The sequence below is a fragment of the Oncorhynchus mykiss genome, chromosome 19, assembly GCF_057628025.1.
Source record: "Oncorhynchus mykiss isolate SJ-2025 chromosome 19, ASM5762802v1, whole genome shotgun sequence".
In the NCBI taxonomy this organism is placed as follows: Eukaryota; Metazoa; Chordata; class Actinopteri; order Salmoniformes; family Salmonidae; genus Oncorhynchus; species Oncorhynchus mykiss.
Window position 1 is genome coordinate 11,359,993 of NC_143040.1, and position 22,508 is coordinate 11,382,500.

The 22,508-nt window shown below is 42.4% G+C and overlaps 1 protein-coding gene across 2 annotated transcripts in view; it reads right to left on the minus strand.

Annotated features, from left to right (window-relative positions):
* Positions 1 to 2,308: 2,308 nt before the first annotated feature.
* The window catches only part of LOC110512762 (neuronal acetylcholine receptor subunit alpha-3), a 46,789-nt gene continuing 26,589 nt past the window's right edge, over positions 2,309 to 22,508 (minus strand). Inside the window, exons 3-11 of one of the 2 annotated variants that reach the window (XM_090210043.1) lie at positions 21,278 to 21,417; positions 18,472 to 18,516; positions 13,580 to 13,689; positions 10,161 to 10,368; positions 9,624 to 9,854; positions 8,071 to 8,297; positions 7,209 to 7,347; positions 5,721 to 5,984; positions 2,309 to 3,537 (exon numbers count right to left, since the gene is read on the minus strand). In XM_090210043.1, the coding sequence (XP_090066169.1) occupies positions 3,412 to 3,537; positions 5,721 to 5,984; positions 7,209 to 7,347; positions 8,071 to 8,297; positions 9,624 to 9,854; positions 10,161 to 10,368; positions 13,580 to 13,689; positions 18,472 to 18,516; positions 21,278 to 21,417 (1,490 nt within the window). In that variant the 3' untranslated portion in view covers positions 2,309 to 3,411. Of the gene's footprint in view, positions 3,538 to 5,720; positions 5,985 to 7,208; positions 7,348 to 8,070; positions 8,298 to 9,623; positions 9,855 to 10,160; positions 10,369 to 13,579; positions 13,690 to 18,471; positions 18,517 to 19,205; positions 19,313 to 21,277; positions 21,418 to 22,508 lie in introns of those variants that run through there. The other variant, XM_090210044.1, reaches the window with a different exon arrangement.

The window sequence follows — 22,508 nt, forward strand, 5'->3', positions numbered from 1 at the left end:
ATATACTGCACTACCTAACCAAGGTGCTCTCTCTCTCTACCTCTCTCTCTCTCTCTCTACCTCTCTCTCTACCTCTCTCTCTACAACTCTCTCTACAACTCTCTACCTCTCTCTCTCGCTCTCTCTCTCTACCCCTCTCTCTCTCTCTCTCTCTCTCTACCCCCCCCCTCTCTCTCTACCCCTCTCTCTCTCTGTCTCTACCCCTCTGTACATAGCAGAAATAACTCCAGTGAGACTTCCGAAGCCCTTAAACCAAAGACTACTTCCATAACAGTGTGTGTGTGTCCGCTCAGCCGACCGTGACCGCAACAGTTCTGTTCACCCAGTCAGGCCCATCGCCTCCACTTGCCTTTTATTCAGCCCTTATTAACTGTGTCCATGTGGCACTAGGCTACACACACACACACACACACACACACACACACACACACACACACACACACACACACACACACACACACACACACCCCTGTCCTCCCCAGTGTCTCTGTCCTCTGGGCTAAAACCTCCATGGCACAATGAGCTGGCCTAGAAGATTACATTACCAAGTGAGCCAAACTGACTGTGATCTTCTGGGTCTCACGGTGTGTGTGTTTATGTGTACTTCCATGTACCCCATTGGCCTTCACCATACAGGGACACGAGGAGGACGGAGTGATGAGCTCTGACAGCTCCAACGGAGGGAAGGAAGGAAGAGGGAAAGGTGGAGAGGAAGAAAAGGGATGAAATAGGGGACTGGTCCACAGAGTATCTCAGCAGCCGTCCCCACGAGACACGGATCTCAAATCAACCGTGACCCTTTGACCCCCTGACATGTGCATAGTGGATGCATAGAGCTTGATCTGAAAGAAACGAGTGTAAGCAATGCGTTCGTAGCCTGGTTCAACATCTTTTTTTGTGCTGTTTGGCCAACACAAACAGATATGGAACCAGGCTATGAATGAATGTGAGGACCTCTGCCAAAGACGCCATATTGGCTTAAAATCAATGCAGATCAACAGTGAGAGGCTATCAAATAGAGTGTAGGGGTCAGGGGTCAGGGATAGGGATTGATTTAGAGATTGATTTTCTTGAAGATGGATGCGCAATCAAAAGAAGATTATTAATTTATTATTTGTGTGTGTAGGAGTGTGTTGGTGCTAACTACCCCTTAAGGGTCTGGTGTAGTACGTGGTTGATCAATGCCAACTACCCCTTAAGGGTCTGGTGTAGTACGTGGTTGGCCAATGCCAACTACCCCTTAAGGGTCTGGTGTAGTACGTGGTTGGCCAATGCCAACTACCCCTTAAGGGTCTGGTGTAGTATGTGGTTGGCCAATGCCAACTACCCCTTAAGGGTCTGGTGTAGTATGTGGTTGGCCAATGCCATGGATCACTGGTGTGGGTTCTGTTTCCGTTATGTGGCCTGGGATCACTGGTGTGGGTTCTGTTTCCGTTATGTGGCCTGGGATCACTGGTGTGGGTTCTGTTTCCGTTATGTGGCCTGGGATCACTGGTGTGGGTTCTGTAAGAGACATCTCAGAACCTCTACCTACACAGGAACTCCATACTGCTACAGTCTATAAACAGACACCATACTGCTACAGTCTATTACCAGACACCATACTGCTACAGTCAATGAACAGACACCATACTGCTACAGTCTATTAACAGACACCATACTGCTACAGTCTATTAACAGACACCATACTGCTACAGTCTAGCTACAGTCTATAAACAGACACCATACTGCTACAGTCTAGCTGCAGTCTATTAACAGACACCATACTGCTACAGTCTAGCTACAGTCTATAAACAGACACCATACTGCTACAGTCTAGCTACAGTCTATTAACAGACACCATACTGCTACAGTATAGCTACAGTATGTAAACAGACACCATACTGCTACAGTCTATAAACAGACACCATACTTCTACAGTATAGCTACAGTCTATAAACAGACACCATACTGCTACAGTCTATAAACAGACACCATACTTCTACAGTATAGCTACAGTATGTAAACAGACACCATACTGCTACAGTCTATAAACAGACACCATACTTCTACAGTATAGTTACAGTATGTAAACAGACACCATACTGCTACAGTCTATAAACAGACACCATACTACTACAGTATGTAAACAGACACCATACTGCTACAGTCTATAAACAGACACCATACTGCTACAGTATAGCTACAGTATATAAACAGACACCATACTGCAACAGTCTATAAACAGACACCATGCTGCAACAGTCTATAACAGACACCATAGTGCTACAGTCTATAAACAGTACAGATCAGTGAGATGCTTTTCATATTTTGGGAGAAATATTGCATTTATTCCAAATCCATAAAGTAGTGCATCCATACTATACAGAAAGCAGGAGACATCGGTACCAAAGTGACAGTCACTTGAGTGCGAGGTGTGCATTGCTAATTAAACAAACAACGAAAAGCCTTAATGTGTTGGATTAATGACAATAACCATACAAAAAAACTGTTATCCTAAAATCTGACAGTACTGTATAGTAATATAATTATAATTATTATAGAATTGTCTTATAGTAATTATATATAGATGCGGAGACCCTGGTCACCCAATGGCACCCTATTCCCTATATAGTGCACTATTTGTGACCAGGGCCCATAGTGCTGCCCACAGGGCTCTGTCAAAAGCAATGCACTATGTAAGGTATAGGGTGCCAATTGGGAAGCAGCCATTCTAAATCCATCATGCATGATCTACGTATTGTATTTCAGGAGATCGTTGTATCCAGAAATGTAATTAAAAATAATTAATAAAAAACACAAATTAATAGTCATGGAATCGGATGATAGAAATCCCTTAGATGAATTAATATCTGTATAGAAGAGGAAGCTGCTATTTCTGGATGGAAACCGTTCAGGCTAATTTAATCCGGCAGGTATTTACAGAGGCCTTGCCAATTATACCTTCTAGAACATTGATAAGAACAGCGTCATTGTCGTGTTCTAAATCACATGGATGGATTCTAATCGCCTGACCGGCAAGAACGGGATTTCTGATTGGTTGGTTGTAGTTTTTTTTACAAGAATGCACTGTGTCATGTCAATCTGATTGGTTGAGACACAATAGCACAATAACCGAGATTGGTTCACGACAGAAACCTGATTTATGTGATTGGTAATTGGTTATGACTCACATCCAGCGACTCTGATTGGTTCTTGGTTCTAACTCATACCCGGCGACTCCGATTGGTGACTGTTGATTGGTTCTTGCTGTCTACAATATATACCGTATGATTGTGTCATTTATTTATTTAGAATTTTCAACACAAAGCCAACAAGTCCATTTGGGGGCGATGGACTGACAACACTGATTGGTGACTGGTCGACACGTGGAGGCAGCCGGTGGTGTCAGTGACCCTTATTGGTTCTGGGTTATGACAGGAAGCCAATGACAGGCTGCAGGAAGAGGCCGAGGGTTCCGAGGATGCACACTGTCACAAACACCCACAGGAAGATTCTGTCTATCACCATGGCAACGTACTTCCAATCATCCTCCACCTGAGAGAGAGGGATGGATGTAGGGATGAAGGGAGCGAGAGAGAGAGGGATGGATGGAGGGATGAAGGGAGGGAGAGAGGGAGAGAGAGAGGGATGGATGAAGGGATGGAGGGAGGGAGAGAGAGGGGGATGGATGGAGGGATGAAGGGAGGGAGAGAGGGAGAGAGAGATAGATGGATGGAGGGATGAAGGGAGGGAGAGAGGGAGAGAGGGAGAGAGAGATGGATGGATGAAGGGAGGGAGAGAGGGAGAGAGAGAGAGGGATGGATGGAGAGGCAGCGATGAAAAGGAGAAAAGGACATGATTTTGGACCATGAAGGAAGGAGGAGGGTTGGGTAAAAAGTGAGGATGAGAAGAAAGAAAGAAAGGTAAAACTGAGTTGACTACTTGTGGAAGCATCCCCCTACTATAACTGACAGATAGAACATTAGTATGTTAATGGTATTCATCAGTGTCAGAATCAAACACACACACACACACACACACACACACACACACACACACACACACACACACACACACACACACACACACACACACACACACACACACACACACACACACACACACACACACACACACACACAGACAGACAGGCAGCCTGACAAAGCTGATTGAGAAGAGAAGTACTTTACATATCAAAGACAGCTTTCCCCCCAAGGGGAGAGTTCAACCTCAGAAGACAACACAAAGAACACGGGATTTTTCACTAAAGTCTTGTAACTATTTTCTCTTGTATTGTCCAGAGAGAGAACTTTTTAAACTCATTAGAGATATGAAACAGTGTTCCATCCAACAATGCTCCACTTGGTTGATATTATAAACAAGGGAGTATCTCAGCCTGTCTCAGCCTCCAGTATTTATGCTGCAGTAGTTTATGTGTCGGGGGGCTAGGGTCAGTTTGTTATATCTGGAGTACTTCTCCAAATCCTATCCGGTGTCCTGTGTGAATTTAAGTATGCCCTCTCTAATTCTCTCTTTCTTTCTCTCTCTCGGAGGACCTGAGCCCTAGGACCATGCCTCGGGACTACCTGACATGATGACTCCTTGCTGTCCCCAGTCCACCTGGCCGTGCTGCTGCTCCAGTTTCAACTGTTCTGCCTGTGATTATTATTATTTGACCATGCTGGTCATTGATGAATATTTGAACATCTTGGCCATGTTCTGTTATAATCTCCACCCGGCACAGCCAGAAGAGGACTGGCCACCCCACATAGCCTGGTTCCTCTCTAGGTTTCTTCCTAGGTTTTGGCCTTTCTAGGGAGTTTTTCCTAGCCACCGTGCTTCTACACCTGCATTGCTTGCTGTTTGGGGTTTAAGGCTGGGTTTCTGTACAGCACTTTGAGACATCAGCTGATGTACGAAGGGCTATATAAAATAAAGTTGAATTTGAATTTGAGTATCAACAAACAATGGGTGAGCATCCCGAAAAGCAGAGTAGCGAACATGATCTTTGTTTTGAAGACCCAGTGCGAGAGAAAACTATTCCTTCAATGTACGCTAACAGAGCTTTGTATGGGCTAACTGTACACACCTTCTTGGCCTTGGTTAAAGCTAAAGCTTTTTATTGTTAGCCGAAGCTAAAGCTATTTGTTGTTTGCCTAAATGAAATCTATTTCTATATTGTGCGCTAACGAAGCGAACATATACTGTACGCTAATGCTTGCCCCCACCCAGTCACATCGTTGACCTTGTCGTTAGTGGAAGATATTTGTTGTTAGCCAAAGTTAAACCTATTTCTCCATTGTACGCTAATAAAGCTAATAGTAGCAGCTAATGCTAGCCCACACACTCACCTCTTTGGCATTTTTTAAGCTAAAGCGATTTGATTTTAGTCAAAGCTGAACCTATTTCCCCATTGTGCGCTAACAAAGCTAACATATACACCAATTCTAGTCCACCCTACAACCTATTTGGCCTTGGTTTTTAGCTGTATTGTAAGAGTTCTCTGAATTAACGCATGTGCTCAATGACAGACAAAATGTCGCTCACCTCTTTGGCCTGATAAAGCTAAAGTTAGTTGGTGTTTACCCAAAGTTAAACCTACTGTATTTCTCTATTGCAGGCTAACACTAGCTTGCCACTCACCTCTTTGGCCTTGTTGAAGGTAAAGCTAGTTGGTGTTAATTAAGCTAAACCTAATGTATTTCTCCATTGCAGGCTAACACTAGCTTGCCACTCACCTCTTTGGCCTTGTTGCGGCTCCTCATGTTCTCGGCGATGTACTTGACGCTCTCGATGGCCTGTTTAATCTCCGGGGACAGGACGGAGAAGGCCACCACCGTGTTGATGCTCTGAGGACTCAGCTGGCGGCTCAGTTTCCCCGGATCTGTTGTCTCTAGGGTCTCCTTCCCATGTTGGCAGGGGCAAGGGCACTTCTTTCCCCCTCTTTCTCCACATCCTCCCTCAGTCAGTTTGTTGTCTCCGAACTCCAGGCAGTTCCCTCCCTGCTGGGAATTGAAGAGAATGGAATGCAATGGAATAGAATAGAATGCAATGGAATGGAAAAGAATAGAGTAGAATAGAATAGAGTAGAATATAATAGAATAGAACAGAGTAGAATAGAATAGAATAGAGTAGAATATAATAGAATATAATAGAGTAGAATAGAATAGAATAGAGTAGAATAGAATAGAATAGAATAGAATAGAACAGAGTAGAATAGAATAGAATAGAGTAGAATATAATAGAATATAATAGAGTAGAATAGAATAGAATAGAGTAGAATAGAATAGAGTAGAATAGAATAGAATAGAACGGAGTAGAATAGAATAGAATAGAGTAGAATATAATAGAATATAATAGAGTAGAATAGAATAGAATAGAATAGAGTAGAATAGAATATAATAGAGTAGAACAGAGTAGAATAGAATAGAGTCGAATATAATAGAATATAATAGAGTAGAATAGAATAGAGTAGAATAGAATAGAGTAGAATAGAATATAATTCATAAGGTTTCTAGAAATCCCAGTTGAAGGATTCCTGCATGTCCTGCTTATTTGATCCTGACTCCAGGAAAGTCACCAGATTTTTGCAACCCTAATCCAGAGGCTAAAGATTTACTCAGTATATTAATCTCCCCCACATGTTAACCTCTACCATTATGGGAATACATCAGAGACTAGGTGGAACAACAAAAAGGAACATTGATACTTGAAGGAATTAAACCATTCAATTATCTATTGATCAATTCGACAATCCCTCCCTCCCTCCCTCCCAACACCCAACCAACCCACCAACCCATCAACCAACCCATTGATACTTGAAGGTATTAACCCATTCAGTCATCTATTGATCAGTTTGTCAATCCCTCCCTCCCGCCAAACACCAAACCAACCAGCCAACCCACCAACCCAACCACCCACCCGCCAGCCAACAAACCAGACACCCGCCAGCCAAAAAACCAGACACCCACCAACCACCCAATATGCCAACCAGCCAGCTAACCAACCAACCAACCAACCCGCCAACCCACCCACCTACCAAGCAGCAAACCCACCAGCCAACCAATCAGCCAACCCACCCACCCACCAAGCAACCAACCCACCAGCCAACCAATCAGCCAACCCACCCACCCACCAAGCAACCAACCCACCAGCCAACCAATCAGCCAACCAGCCAACCAACCCACCCAAAAACCAACCGCCCGCCCACCCACCAACCAACCCACCGTCAGACTATTCTTCCTCTTCTTTCCTCCTTTCCCTCCTCCTCCTCCTCCTGCTCCTCTGTCCTCCCCGCTGTCTGAACAGAGGGCCTTGCCATCCTGGTCTATGGGCCGTCTCATCAGCATTACTCTGGGTAGCACCCTGATGGACACAGAACAATTAACAGTACTTCAGTGTATTGTAAATATAATAATTATATGTATATTATAGTATTGTATAGTATTGTATTGTTTTCTATAGTATTGTATAGTATTGTATAGTAGTGTATAGTATAGTAGTGCATTGTATAGTATTGTATTTTTTCTATAGTATTGTATAGTATCGTATTGTATAGTAGTGTATAGGCATGTATTGTATTGTATTGTATTGTATAGTATTGTATTTCATTGTATAGTATTACATTGTATTGTATTGCATTGCATAGTAGTAGTGTATAGTATTGCATTGTATTATATTATATTGGTACTAGTATTGGTATTGGTATTCTATTCTATAGAATTGTATTGTATAGGCATTGTATTCTATAGTAATGCATTAAATAGTATTGGTATTGTATTGTATTTTATTGTATAGTACTGTATTGTGTAGGTATTGTATTGTATAATATTGTACTGTATAGGTAGTACACTGAAGAACAACAAACACAGAAAACAAAATAAATTAGAATCTACACTGATACAAAACACTAAGAACACCTTCCTAATATTGAGTTGGTCTAAGAGTTGGGCTAAGACTTGGGCTGAGAGTTGGGCTGAGAGTTGGGCTGAGAGTTGGTCTAAGAGTTGAGCTAACAGTTGAGCTAACAGTTGATCTACGCGTTGGTCTAAGAGTTGAGCTACGAGTTGAGCTAATTCTCTCTCTTACCTGAGGAAGACGGACCTGACCCAGCCCGGCATGGTGTGGGTCATTGGTGTACGGTAGTGGACGTTCAAGACGAACACGGTGATGACGATGGAGAGGGTGACGAAGATCATAGTGAAGAGGAGGTACTCCCCGATGAGGGGGATGACCAGGGAGGTGGACGGGATGGTCTCAGTGATCACCAGAAGGAACACAGTGAGGGAGAGGAGGACAGAGATACAGAGGGTCACCTGTTGGGTGGGTGAGAGAGAGAGAGAGAGAGAGAGAGAGAGAGAGAGAGAGAGAGAGAGAGAGAGCGAGAGAGAGAGAGAGAGAGAGAGAGAGAGATAGAGATGAACGCTGTAAAAGGCCCAGCATGTGTTGTTTGTTGACCTAGGAGGAAGCAATTATTATTTCATTCCATTGCAGGTACACTACACACACAATTCCACCAACACCATCATCACCCAGAACCAACGTTGGTTGATTTAGTCCGAGCATTCACACCAATCCCACTGAAGCTAACATTGCCCAATATTTCACATGGTGGCTCATTCTGAACACACAACAAATTGACTGCAGAGCCCGATTACAGAACTCATCCCTTATTTACTAGGTGCTAGGCAGATTAAAAAATAATAATAATATAACTATAATAATAATTATAAACTGGGTGGTTCGAGCCCTCAATTCTGATTGGCTGACAGCTGTGGTATATCAGACCGTATCCCACGGGTATGACAAAACATTTATTTTTACTGCTATAATTACGTTGATAACCAGTTCATAATAGCAATAAGGCACCTCGGGGGTTTGTGGTATACGACCAATATAGCACAGCCCTTAGCCGTGGTATATTAACCATATACCACACCCCCTCGTGCCTTATTGATTGAATATATTATAATAAAACGAGTAGTTTTATATAATAATGTAACATATAACATATCTCATGTAGCAGACACTTTTATCGATATGTGAAGTAGGGTCTGCACACTCAGTTTCTCCGTCACATGACCCTGTGTTGGTGGATTTGAGTGGGCGGACCCTACTTCATTACTATAGCAACATGCTTTAGCATTATTACAGTGCCTATAGGAAGTATTCATCCCCCTTGGACTTTTTCCACATTTTGTTGTGTTTCAACCTGGAATTCAAAACGCATTTCATTGAGATCTCCTTGTCACTGACTTTGACAGGAAGTTATTTTTTATTGTCAAAGTCAAAAGAGAATTCGACAAATGTTAATGATGAATAAAAAATGAAAAACTGTTCAAATAAGTACAAAATGTGTAATTTTTTAAGGACAATTTCTACAAAATCTTCATTTTATAATTTGTAGCAATTCTTAATTTGTAATTTGTTTCATTTCTTTGACTGCAGAATGTATAAAATATAAAATGGCAGTTTTCACATACTATATACTGTAGATGCCGGTTTGTTGCTGGAGATAATGGAAAATAGATTGTAACACAACAACATGACAACATACATGACCACAAAGATGTTCAACACAGTCGACACAACAAGATGTGGTAAAGTCCAAGGGGTGTGGACACTTCCTGCAGGCACCGTACCTTCTCTCCGCAGTCGGAGGGCAGGTAGAAGACCAGGACTGTTAAAAAAGAGATGAGGAGACAGGGGATGATGAGGTTGATGGTGTAGAAGAGAGGCAGGCGTCTGATGTAGAAGGAGTAGGTGATGTCTGGGTAGATCTCCTCGCAACAGTTGTACTTGATGTCGTGCTTGTAGCCCGGAGCATCGATGATCTCCCACTCGCCGCTCTCCCAGAAGTCTTTGAGGTTGACCTGAGGTAGGTGACATCGGGTTTATTGAGGGCTTGATTCTGAGTAGTTATTTCATAAACATGCATTCATCTTGGTTGGATTACACAATTCTAGAGAACGGATTCAGTGACTGAGATTTAGATTAAAATACAATAGTCAAGAATTGAACACTGGACAAGACTGTAACTACCAATAGGATACCACAAAATTAGGGAGCAAAAGGGGTAAAAAAAACAACAAAGATTTGAACACTACCCATAATTCCTTTATAGCTCTATACCACAAAATGGTGTATCAGAAAATGGGATGTGCAAATATTCTTCTAACCTTTGACCCAATGAGCACCAGGTCGATCTTGGCCTTGTCGTAGGTCCAGGAGCCAAACTTCATGGAGCAGTTCTGGTAGTCAAAGGGGAAGTAGGTGATGTCCATGGGGCAGGAGGACTTAAAGATGGCAGGGGGAACCCAGGTGACTGTACCGTCAAACTTCAACAGAGCTTTGGTCTTATCTTCAACCAGGAAGTCTCCCACAGCACTGAAGTGGAGAGAGAGGAAAGAGTTGTGTTGGAGAGAGAGGAAGAGGGAGATTTTTTTATTTTTTATTTAACCTTTATTTAACCAGGTAGGCTAGTTGAGAACAAGTTCTCATTTACAACTGCAACCTGGCCAAGATAAAGCATATTAGTGTGAACAGACAACAACACAGAGTTACACATGGAGTAAACAATAAACAAGTCAATAACACAGTAGAAAAAAAAGAAAGAGTCTATATACATTGTGTGCAAAAGGCATGAGGAGGTAAGCAAATAACTACAATTTAGCAGATTAACACTGGAGTGATAAATTATCAGATGGTCATGTGCAGGTAGAGATACTGGTGTGCAAAAGAGCAGAAAAAAAAAGTAAATAAATAAAAACAGTATGGGGATGAGGTTGGTCAAATTGGGTGGGCTATTTACCGATAGACTATTTACAGCTGCAGCGATCTGTTAGTTGCTCAGATAGCAGATGTTTAAAGTTGGTGAGGGAGATAAAAGTCTCCAACTTCAGCGATTTTTGCAATTCGTTCCAGTCAAAGGCAGCAGAGAACTGGAAGAAAAGGCGGCCAAATGAGGTGTTGGCTTTAGGGAGGATCAGTGAGATACACCTGCTGGAGCGCGTGCTACGGGTGGGTGTTGCCATCTTGACCAGTGAACTGAGATAAGGCGGAGCTTTACCTAGCATGGACTTGTAGATGACCTGGAGCCAGTGGGTCTGGCGACGAATATGTAGCGAGGGCCAGCCGACTAGAGCATACAGGTCGCAGTGGTGGGTGGTATAAGGTGCTTTAGTAACAACACGGATGGCACTGTGATAAACTGCATCCAGTTTGCTGAGTAGAGTATTGGAAGGTATTTTGAAGATGACATCGCCGAAGTCGAGGATCGGTAGGATAGTCAGTTTTACTAGGGTAAGTTTGGCAGCGTGAGTGAAGGAGGCTTTGTTGCAAAATAGAAAGCCGACTCTAGATTTGATTTTAGATTGTAGATGTTTGATATGAGTCTGGAAGGAGAGTTTACAGTCTAGCCAGACACCTAGGTACTTATAGATGTCCACATATTCTAGGTCGGAACTATCCTGGGCGGTGATGCTAGTCGGGCATGCGGGTCGGGGCAGTGAACGGTTGAAAAGCATGCATTTGGTTTTACTAAGGTTTAAGAGCAGTTGGAGGCCACTGAAGGAGTGTTGTATGGCATTGAAGCTCGTTTGGAGGTTAGATAGCACAGTGTCCAAGGAAGGGCCAGAGGTATACAGAGTGGTGTCGTCTGCGAAAGAGGTGGATCAGGGAATCACCCGCAGCAAGAGCAACATCATTGATATATACAGAGAAAAGAGTCGGCCCGAGAATTGAACCCTGTGGCACCCCCATAGAGACTGGGGAAGGTGAGAGGATCAGAAAGAAAGAAACAAGGGAAGTGAGGAGGATATTGTTGTTACACTATGAGAAGAGCTTTCCTTTGTGATAAGGGCATTTTAATGTTATTGTTTTGCATTGTATATTGGAATAAAAGCAAAGTAAAATAATATGGATATGAAATTAATCTAAAATTAAATCCATAGAAAATGGAAATAGTTTGTATAAACGTCTTTAAAATCTTTCTTCACAAACAGTTCAGTTCAGCACCTACTTTAGTACTTGGTCCTGTGTGTCTCAGTTGATAAGAGCAACACCAAGTTTGTCGGTTCAATATCCACATTGATCTCATACACATACTAAAAATGACTGCTCTCACAGAAAAAAATATCTGCTAAGTGACATGGCAAAATCACTTGTTATAAAACACTAAGTCACGACTCACTTGTTATACAGCAATATGTCATGTTGTTATACAGCACTATGTCATGTTGTTATAGAGTACTATCTCAGGTTGTTATACAGCACTATGTCAGGTTGTTATACAGCACTATGTCAGGTTGTTATAGAGTACAATGTCATGTTGTTATAAAGCACTGTCAGGTTGTTATACAGCACTATGTCAGGTTGTTATACAGCACTATGTCATGTTGTTATAGAGTACTATGTCAGGTTGTTATACAGCACTATGCCAGGTTGTTATAGAGCACTATGTCAGGTTGTTATACAGCACTATGCCAGGTTGTTAAAGAGCACTATATCAGGTTGTTATAGAGCACTATATCAGGTTGTTATAGAGTACTATGTCAGGTTGTTATAGAGCACTATGTCAGGTTGTTATAGAGTATTATGTCAGGTTGTTCTAGAGCACTATGTCAGGTTGTTATAGAGTACCATGTCAGGTTGTTATAGAGCACTATGTCATGTTGTTATAGAGTACTATGTCAGGTTGTTATACAGCACTATGTCATGTTGTTATAGAGCACTATGTCATGTTGTTATAGAGTACTATGTAATCTTGTTATAGAGTACTATGTCAGGTTGTTATAGAGCACTATGTCAGGTTGTTATAGAGCACTATGTCAGGTTGTTATAGAGCACTATGTCATGTTGTTATAGAGCACTATGTCAGGTTGTTAGAGAGCACTATGCCAGGTTGTTAGAGAGCACTATGTCAGGTTGTTATAGAGCACTATGTCAGGTTGTTATAGAGTACAATGTCAGGTTGTTATAGAGCACTATGTCAGGTTGTTATAGAGCACTATGTCATGTTGTTATAGAGCACTATGTCATGTTGTTATACAGCACTATGCCAGGTTGTTAGAGAGCACTATGTCATGTTGTTATAGAGCACTATGTCAGGTTGTTAGAGAGTACAATGTCAGGTTGTTATAGAGCACTATGTCATGTTGTTATAGAGTACTATGTTAGGTTATTATCGAGTACAATGTCAGGTCGTTATAGAGCACTATGTCATGTTGTTATAGAGTACTATGTCAGTTTGTTATACAGCACTATGCCAGGTTGTTAGAGAGCACTTTGTCAGGTTGTTATAGAGCACTATGTCAGGTTGTTATAGAGCACTATGTCATGTTGTTATAGAGTACTATGTCAGGTTGTTATAGAGCACTATGTCAGGTTGTTATACAGCACTATGCCAGGTTGTTAGAGAGCACTATGTCAGGTTGTTATAGAGTACAATGTCAGATTGTTATAGAGCACTATGTCAGGTTGTTATAGAGAACAATGTCAGGTTGTTATAGAGCACTATGTCAGGTTGTTATAGAGTACAATGTCAGGTTGTTATAGAGCACTATGTCAGGTTGTTATAGAGCACTATGTCTGGACTCACTTGTTATAAAGCACTATGTCAGGTCTCCAGATCTTGTTGGATGGAACTCTGATGAACTCAATCCCATCAAACTCTACTGGGGCCCAGCTTAGTTTGTAGTCGTTCCAGATCTGAAACACAAACACAGCATGAATGAGTGTATGTGTGTGTGTGTGTGTGTGTGTGTGTTAGGGAGTCACCTTAAGAAGAAAGGAAGATAGCAAGATACAAATGCGTATGCACACACACACACACACACACACACACACACACACACACATTCTGCTATATACATTAGAGATATCGTCCTGATATATAGATATTCAAGATATCCTTCTGATATATATATTAGAGATATCCTTCTGATAGAGATATTAGAGATATCCTTCTGATAGAGATATTAGAGATATTAGAGATATCCTTCTGATATAGATATTAGAGATATCCTTCTGATAGAGATATTAGAGATATCCTTCTGATAGAGATATTAGAGATATCCTTCTGATATAGATATTAGAGATATCCTTCTGATATGTATATATTAGAGATATCCTTCTGATAGAGATATTAGAGATGTCCTTCTGATAGAGATATTAGAGATATCCTTCTGATATATATATATTAGAGATATCCTTCTGATAGAGATATTAGAGATATCCTTCTGATAGAGATATTAGAGATATCCTTCTGATAGAGACATTAGAGATATCTTTCTGATAGAGATATTCGAGATATCCTTCTGATAGAGATATTCGAGATATCCTTCTGATAGAGATATTAGAGATATCCTTCTGATAGAGATATTAGAGATATCCTTCTGATAGAGATATTCGAGATATCCCTCTTTTTGCATTGGATCCGCCGATGCTGCACTGCAGAGCTAGAGCGGTTTGTCAGACCATGAGACATCACAAAAATCAGTCTTCTCACGAAGACGTCTGTAGCTTCCGACCGGTTTGACCTACAAACTGTGAGTCTCTATGAAAGTCTCTATGGAAATAGATTCATTAACACAATGATATCCTCCGTTTTGGTCTAATGTCACGGGACTCTCCTGAAGGTTACCTGTTCCCCCAAAAAAAGGTTAAATATGTGTGCAAAATAATATATATATATAAACATTTCCTGAGCGTTCTTATATCTCCTAGATTTAGGAAAGATACTTCAAAACCTTGTTTCTATAAGGATATATTTGTTGACTGTCTTTTAAAAACATTTATGAATGTGTTATTCAACGTGCTTCTATAGACTTTAGTAATAACAGCCAAATTCAATACTTTATCAAATATATATTTTATATACCTAAAAAGGTCCTAAAATTGCAAATCAAAAACTGAAATGATCCGTAGTATGACCGTCTTAAAACAATTCCATGTGTTAGCTTAGATTGGACTTAGACTTTTAAGAATTTAAATAAAGTGTAGCCTACTGAATATTCTTCAATCACCATGAATGCCTTTGATTGGCTCTTCAATCAAATAACTACAAGTCTTACGGTAAAACATGTTCTTCAAAGCAGCTTGCCTGGTAACACACACACACCCACACACACACACACACACACACACACACACACACACACACAAGCAAACACACACACACACAAACACGCAAACACACACACGCAAACACACACACACACACAAGCAAACACACACACACACACACACACACACACACACACAAGCAAACACACACACACACAAACACACACACACACAAGCAAACACACACGCAAACACACACACACACACACACACACACACACACACACACACACACACACACACACACACACACACACACACACACACACACACACACACAAGCAAACACACACAAGCAAACACCCACACACAAGCAAACACACACACACAATTGATTATCTGATTAACATGTGGAAGTAAGCAGCTGTAATAATGGGGGGCATATTTAATTTCCTGTTTCATGCTACGTTTGCGTTCCCATTTGTTACCTATGAGAGCGTTAAAGTTTGTCAGCCATGTAGCTTCATGCTAGGCTAGCTTTCCCATTTGGTTCCTATGAGAGCGCTAACATTTGTCAGCCATGTAGCTTCATGCTAGGCCAGCTTTCCCATTTGGTTCCTATGAGAGCGCTAACATTTGTCAGACATGTAGCTTCATGCTAGGCCAGCTTTCCCATTTGGTTCCTATGAGAGCGCTAACATTTGTCAGACATGTAGCTTCATGCTAGGCCAGCTTTCCCATTTGGTTCCTATGAGAGTGCTGAGGTTTGTTAGTCACGTCACGATCTGAAAAGGGATTGTGTTAATATGATGGTTCTTTGAATACTAAACAAGCTTCTAAGCTTCAATTACTAAATTCACAGCTGCTATTGCAAAGATAAGCCACAAATGACGTGTGAATCAATGTTTCTTAAAATCTTTAGTTGTTAGGCACTATGTTAGTTTGCCTTTCTCTTTCAACTCATAATATTATCATGAAAGAGACAGAAGTCATTTCACATTTCTACATTACATATTTATTTCAAATGAGTCCTGAGTAAATAATTGTGTACAAAGTATTAAAAACACCTTCCTAATAATGAGTTGCCCTCAGAAAAGCCTCAATTCGTCAGGACATGGACTCTACAAAATGTTGAAAGCGTTCCACAGTGATGCTGGCCCATGTTGACCCCAATGCTTCCCACAGTCCTTTGGGTGGTGGACCATTCTTGATACACACAGGAAATTGTTGAGTGTGAAAAACCCAGCAGAGTTGTAGTTCTTGACACACTCAAACTGGTGCACCTGGCACCTACTACCATACCCTGTTCAAAAGGCACTTAAATCTGTTGTCTTGACTATTCACCCTCTGAATGACACACACAATCCATGTCTCAATTGTCTCAAGGCTTAAAACTCCTTCTTTAACCCGTCTCCTCCCCTTCATCTACACTGATTGAAGTGGATTTAACAAGTGACATCAATAAGGGATCATCGCTTTCACCTGGATTCACCTGGTCAGTTTGTCATGTGTTGTACCCTCAGTGTATGTCTGACAGAGAGTTAAATATTGAAATGATGCCCGAATTGAAAACAACAATTTGCCATTTTGGACAGGTATACACAGTTTAAAGTGTTGACATGTGTGTACTGAAGTACTGGGAGTGTATGTTACTCTCTGTAAGAGATTTAACATGTTAACTCTAACATGCATGCTTGACTGATCACAGAGAGAGAGAGAGAGAGAGAGAGAGAGAGAGAGAGAGAGAGAGAGAGAGAGAGAGAGAGAGAGAGAGAGAGAGAGAGAGAGAGAGAGAGAGAGAGAGAGAGAGAGAGAGAGAGAGAGAGAGAGAGAGAGAGAGAGAGAGAGAGATCTTTATATTATAGTGTTTCGGCCAGTACCGGTATACTCAAGGTTAGGATGGGTATATCACCCAGAGACAGATGGAAAGAGCTAGAGAAGGGAGAGAAGCTCTCTAGAGGTCAGTAGGTAATGTAGTTCCAGAGAAGTCACCTAGCTATCTAGAGGTCAGTAGTTCCAGAGAAGTCACCAGCTATCTAGAGGTCAGTAGTTCCAGAGAAGTCACCTAGCTCTCTAGAGGTCAGTAGTTCCAGAGAAGTAACCTAGCTATCTAGAGGTCAGTAGTTCCGGAGAAGTCACCTAGCTATCCAGAGTTCAGTAGTTCCAGAGAAGTCACCTAGCTCTATAGAGGTCAGTAGGTCATGTAGTTCCAGAGAAGTCAACTAGCTCCTCTAGAGGTCAGTAGTTCATGTAGTTCCAGAGAAGTCACCTAGCTATCTAGATGTGAGTAGTTCATGTAGTTCCAGAGAAGTCACCTAGCTATCTAGAGGTCATTAGTTCCAGAGAAGTCACCAGCTATCTAGAGGTCAGTAGTTCCAGAGAAGTCACCCAGCTCTCTAGAGGTCATTAGTTCCAGAGAAGTCACCTAGCTATCTAGAGGTCAGTAGTTCCAGAGAAGTCACCTAGCTATCTAGAGGTCAGTAGTTCCAGAGAAGTCACCTAGCTATCTAGAGGTCAGTAGTTCCAGAGAAGTCACCTAGCTATCTAGAGGTCAGTAGTTCCAGAGAAGTCACCTAGCTATCTAGAGGTCAGTAGTTCCAGAGAAGTCACCTAGCTATCTAGAGGTCAGTAGTTCCAGAGAAGTCACCTAGCTATCTAGAGGTCAGTAGTTCCAGAGAAGTCACCTAGCTATCTAGAGGTCATTAGTTCCAGAGAAGTCACCAGCTATCTAGAGGTCAGTAGTTCCAGAGAAGTCACCCAGCTCTCTAGAGGTCATTAGTTCCAGAGAAGTCACCTAGCTATCTAGAGGTCAGTAGTTCCAGAGAAGTCACCTAGCTATCTAGAGGTCAGTAGTTCCAGAGAAGTCACCTAGCTATCTAGAGGTCAGTAGTTCCAGAGAAGTCACCTAGCTCTCTAGAGGTCAGTAGTTCATGTAGTTCCAGAGAAGTCACCTGGCTATCTAGAGGTCAGTAGTTCATGACAGGGGGCCATAGATCCTCCAGAGGCTCTGTTCAGTGTAGCATGGCCACAGTGAAGCATATTGATTAAGGACTGGATGAATGTCTCTACACAGAGGGACACACAATCTCAAAGGAACACACACACACACACACACACACACACACACACACACACGCATGAACGCAGGCACGTACACACACAGTGGAAGCAAGGGTCCTACATTCATATTGATGTTTGACATGAACAAAATCAGACGGCTCCCTCCCCTCCCTGCCTCACCCCATCCCTGCCTCACCCCATCCCCTATTAGACCTCTGAGGGAACATATTAGTCATCAATAAGATCATTGTTGTGTGTGTGTGTGTATCTGTGTGTGTGTGTGTGTGTGTGTGTGTGTGTGTGTGTGTGTATGTGTGTGTGTGTGTGTGTGTGTGTGTATGTGTGTGTGTGTGTGTGTGTACTTACGTGTCTCAGCCACAGATTTGTCTCCATGATCTGATTCACTTCATCCTACAGACAAGAACCAGATCATAGGTTAGCCTACGGCAGTGTGTGTGTCTTTGTGTAATGACTGTGTGTGTATTAATCCTATTCGTGCCATACACAGCCACCGCAGTCAGATAACCAGTCAAAACAGCGGGAGTAATCTTATTAAATGTCACCTCTAACAACTGAAAACTTAACTTAACTTAACTGCCTATTCCCTATATAGTGCACTACTTAACTGCCTATTCCCTATATAGTGCACTAGTTAACTGCCTATTCCCTATATAATGCACTAGTTAACTACCTATTCCCTATATAGTGCACTACTTAACTGCCTATTCCCTATATAGTGCACTAGTTAACTGGGGTAGAATTATAATTGTAACTAGGGTAGAATTATAATTGTAACTGGGGTAGAATTAGAAATGTAACAGGAGAAGAATTAGAATTGTAACTGGGGTAGATTTAGAAATTAAATGTGGGTAGAATTAGAATTGTAACTAGGGTAGAAATAGAATTGTAACTGCGGTAGAATTAGAATTGTAACTAGCCTAGAATTAGAATTAGAATTATTCCTGGGGTAGAATTAGAAATGTAACTGGGGTAAAATTAGAATTGTAACTGGAGTAGAATTAGAATTGTAACTGGAGTAGAATTAGAATTGTAACTGGAGTAGAATTTGAAATGTAACTGGGGTAGAATTAGAATTGTACCTGAGGTAGCATTAGAATTGTGCTGGGTTGTGCCGTGGCGGAGATCTTTGTTGGCTATACTCGGCCTTGTCTCAGGATGGTAAGTTGGTGGTTGAAGATATCCCTCTAGTGGTGTGGGAGCTGTGCTTTGGCAAAGTGGGTGGGGTTATCTCCTTCCTGTTTGGCCCTGTCCGGGGGTATCATCGGATGGGGCCGCAGTGTCTCCTGACACCTCCTGTCTCAGCCTCCAATATTTATGCTGCAGTAGTTTATGTGTCGGTCAGTTTGTTATATCTGGAGTACTTCTCCTGTCCTATCCGGTGTCCTGTGTGAATTTAAGTATGCTCTCTCTAATTCTCTCTTTCTTTCTCTCTCTCGGGAGACCTGAGCCCTAGGACCATGCCTCGGGACTACCTGGCATGATGACTCCTTGCTGTCCCCAGTCCACCTGGCCGTGCTGCTGCTCCAGTTTCAACTGTTCTGCCTGTGATTATTATTATTTGACCATGCTGGTCATATATGAACATTTGAACATCTTGGCCATGTTCTGTTATAATCTCCACCCGGCACAGCCAGAAGAGGACTGGCCATCCCACATAGCTTGGTTCCTCTCTCGGTTTCTTCCTAGGTTTTGGCCTTTCTAGGGAGTTTTTCCTAGCCACCGTGCTTCTACACCTGCATTGCTTGCTGTTTGGGGTTTTAGGCTGGGTTTCTGTACAGCACTTTGAGATATCAGCTGATGTACGAAGGGCTATATAAATACATTTGATTTGATTAGATTAGAATTGTAACTGGGGTAGAATTAGAATTGTAACTGGAGTAGAATTATAATTGTAACTGGGGTAGAATTAGAATTGTAACTGGAGTAGAATTAGAATGGATTTGAGCCCCTATCTCTTATCCTTTCCCTCCCATTCTTAAGGCTTGGTTTGACTGACATGACAGAATGACTGCCAGGCTGTATCACAACCGGCCGTGATTGGGAGTCCCATACAGCGGCGCATAATTGGCCCAGCGTCGTCCATGTTTGGCCGGTGTAGGCCGTCATTGTAAACAACAATTTGTTCTGAACTGACTTGCCTAGTTAAATAACGGTTCAATTAAAAAATTTAAATAACTGACTAACAGGCCTGAATGGTTGACAGCTGCAGTAGTGGTATTCAGGTGGAAGTCCATGACCCTGTTCCCTTATTAATACACTGACTCATCTGACCTCACACACACACAGGCACACACACACACACACACACACACACACACACACACACACATACACACAAACACACAAACACACAAACACACACACACACACACACACACACACACACACACACAGGCACGCACGCACACACACACACACACACACACACACACACACACACACAGGCACGCACACACACACACACACACACACACACACACACACACACAGACACACACACACACACACACACACACACACACACACACACACACACACACACACAGGCACGCACACACACACACACACACGCACACACACACACAGGCACACACACACACACACACACACATGGACCTAAGATCACCTGCTGACAGTGCTGATGTGTTACTCATTCCTAATCGTCATAGCAGTAAACTGCCCACCTGCATATTTGTCTTAATCCAAGCTTTACCCTGGCAAGAGGTTTATAACCTGATTGTTTCATTCACTTTGAACCATGCCTTTGTTATCTTCCCAAGGTGGAATTTTTCCTCTATTCTGTTCTTTACGTGAGAGAAATCTAATCTGACTAAAGCAGGGGCATTATTCACAGAGCAGATGAGTGCACGTACACACCCACACCCACACCCACACACACACACACACACACACACTCAGCTGAGTGGGCACTTTTAGTGAGATTAGATTCTGACCACATTACTCTCATTCATCAGAGAAAAGCTAATGGAATGTGGGTGTGTGTTTGTGTGTGTGTGTGTGTGTATCTGTGCACGGTACATGGTGTGTTTCTGTGTGTATGCTCAGGTTCGTGTGTGCATTCACGCTTGTTTGTGTGTATTTGTGTGTGTATGCGTGCCTGTGTGTGTACATCTGTGTGTGTGTGACTTACCACTTTTACGAGCTGTGACATGGAAACCTCAAACTCCACGGTGACGGGGTCTGAGACGTTCTCCACCGGCCTGATAAACTGGTTGTACCTCCGGAACAGCCTCCTGAACAACCTGTCCTCCCCTTTAGAGGAGAAGCAGTCTGAAGGGAGGAGAGAGGGGGTAGGAAAGAAATGGAGGAGAGGGGGAGAGGAGGAGGGGGAGAGGAGAGTGGGAGGGGAGGGAAGAGGGAAAGGGGGGGTTGGAAAGAAATGGAGAAGGAGAGGGGGAGGGGAGAGGGGGAGGGGTTGAAGAGAGAGAAAGAAGATAAACAGAATCGGTATACAGACCCTTTTCCTGTTTCTATGTCTTGGTGTCACCTGCTGTTGGCAAAACTGAAAAATTACAATTCACTTCACTCACTGTTGATCCTTTGATTGTATTTTGTCAAGTTTACCATCATAGCAGCTGAACCCAGAATCAGACTGTGTCACTAACAGAGACACAGAGAGAGGAATGTGAATGTTAACCTATTTAAAGATCTTACTCACATCGGCTACAGAGAGCATGATCACACAGTCATCCAGAACAGCTGGTGTTCTCATGCATGGTTCAGTGTTGCTCGCCTCGAAACGAGCATGGAAGGCATTTTGCAGGCTCTCGCAACAGGGCAGCTCACGGCTTGGTTTCTCTTTTGCAATCCGTGATAGTTTGCAAGCCCTGCCACATCCGACGAGCATCAGAGCCGGCGTAGTAGTAGGATTCGATCTTAGTCCTGTATTGACATTTTCTCTGTTTGACGGCTCAGCGGAGGTTGTAGAGTGATTTCTTATAAGCGTCTGGATTAGTGTCAAGCTCCTTGAAGGCGGCAGCTCAAGCCTTTAGCTCAGTGTGGATGTTGCCTGTAATCCATGGCTTCTGGATGGGAAATGTACGTACGGTCACTGTGGGGATGACATCACCGATGCACTTATTAAATGTATTAATACACTTGATGACTGATGTGGTATTACTCCTCAATGTCATCGGATGAATCCCGGAACATATTCCAGTCTGTGTTAGCGAAACAGTCCTGTAGCTTAGCAACCATTCATCGGACCACTTCCTTCTTGAGCGCGTCACTGGAACTTCCTGTTTGAGTTTTTGCTTGTAAGCAGGAATCAGGAGGTTGGACTTATGGTCAGATTTGCCAAATGGAGAGTGAGTGAGAATTTTGTAAGCATCGCTGTGTGTGGAGTAAAGATGATCTAGAGT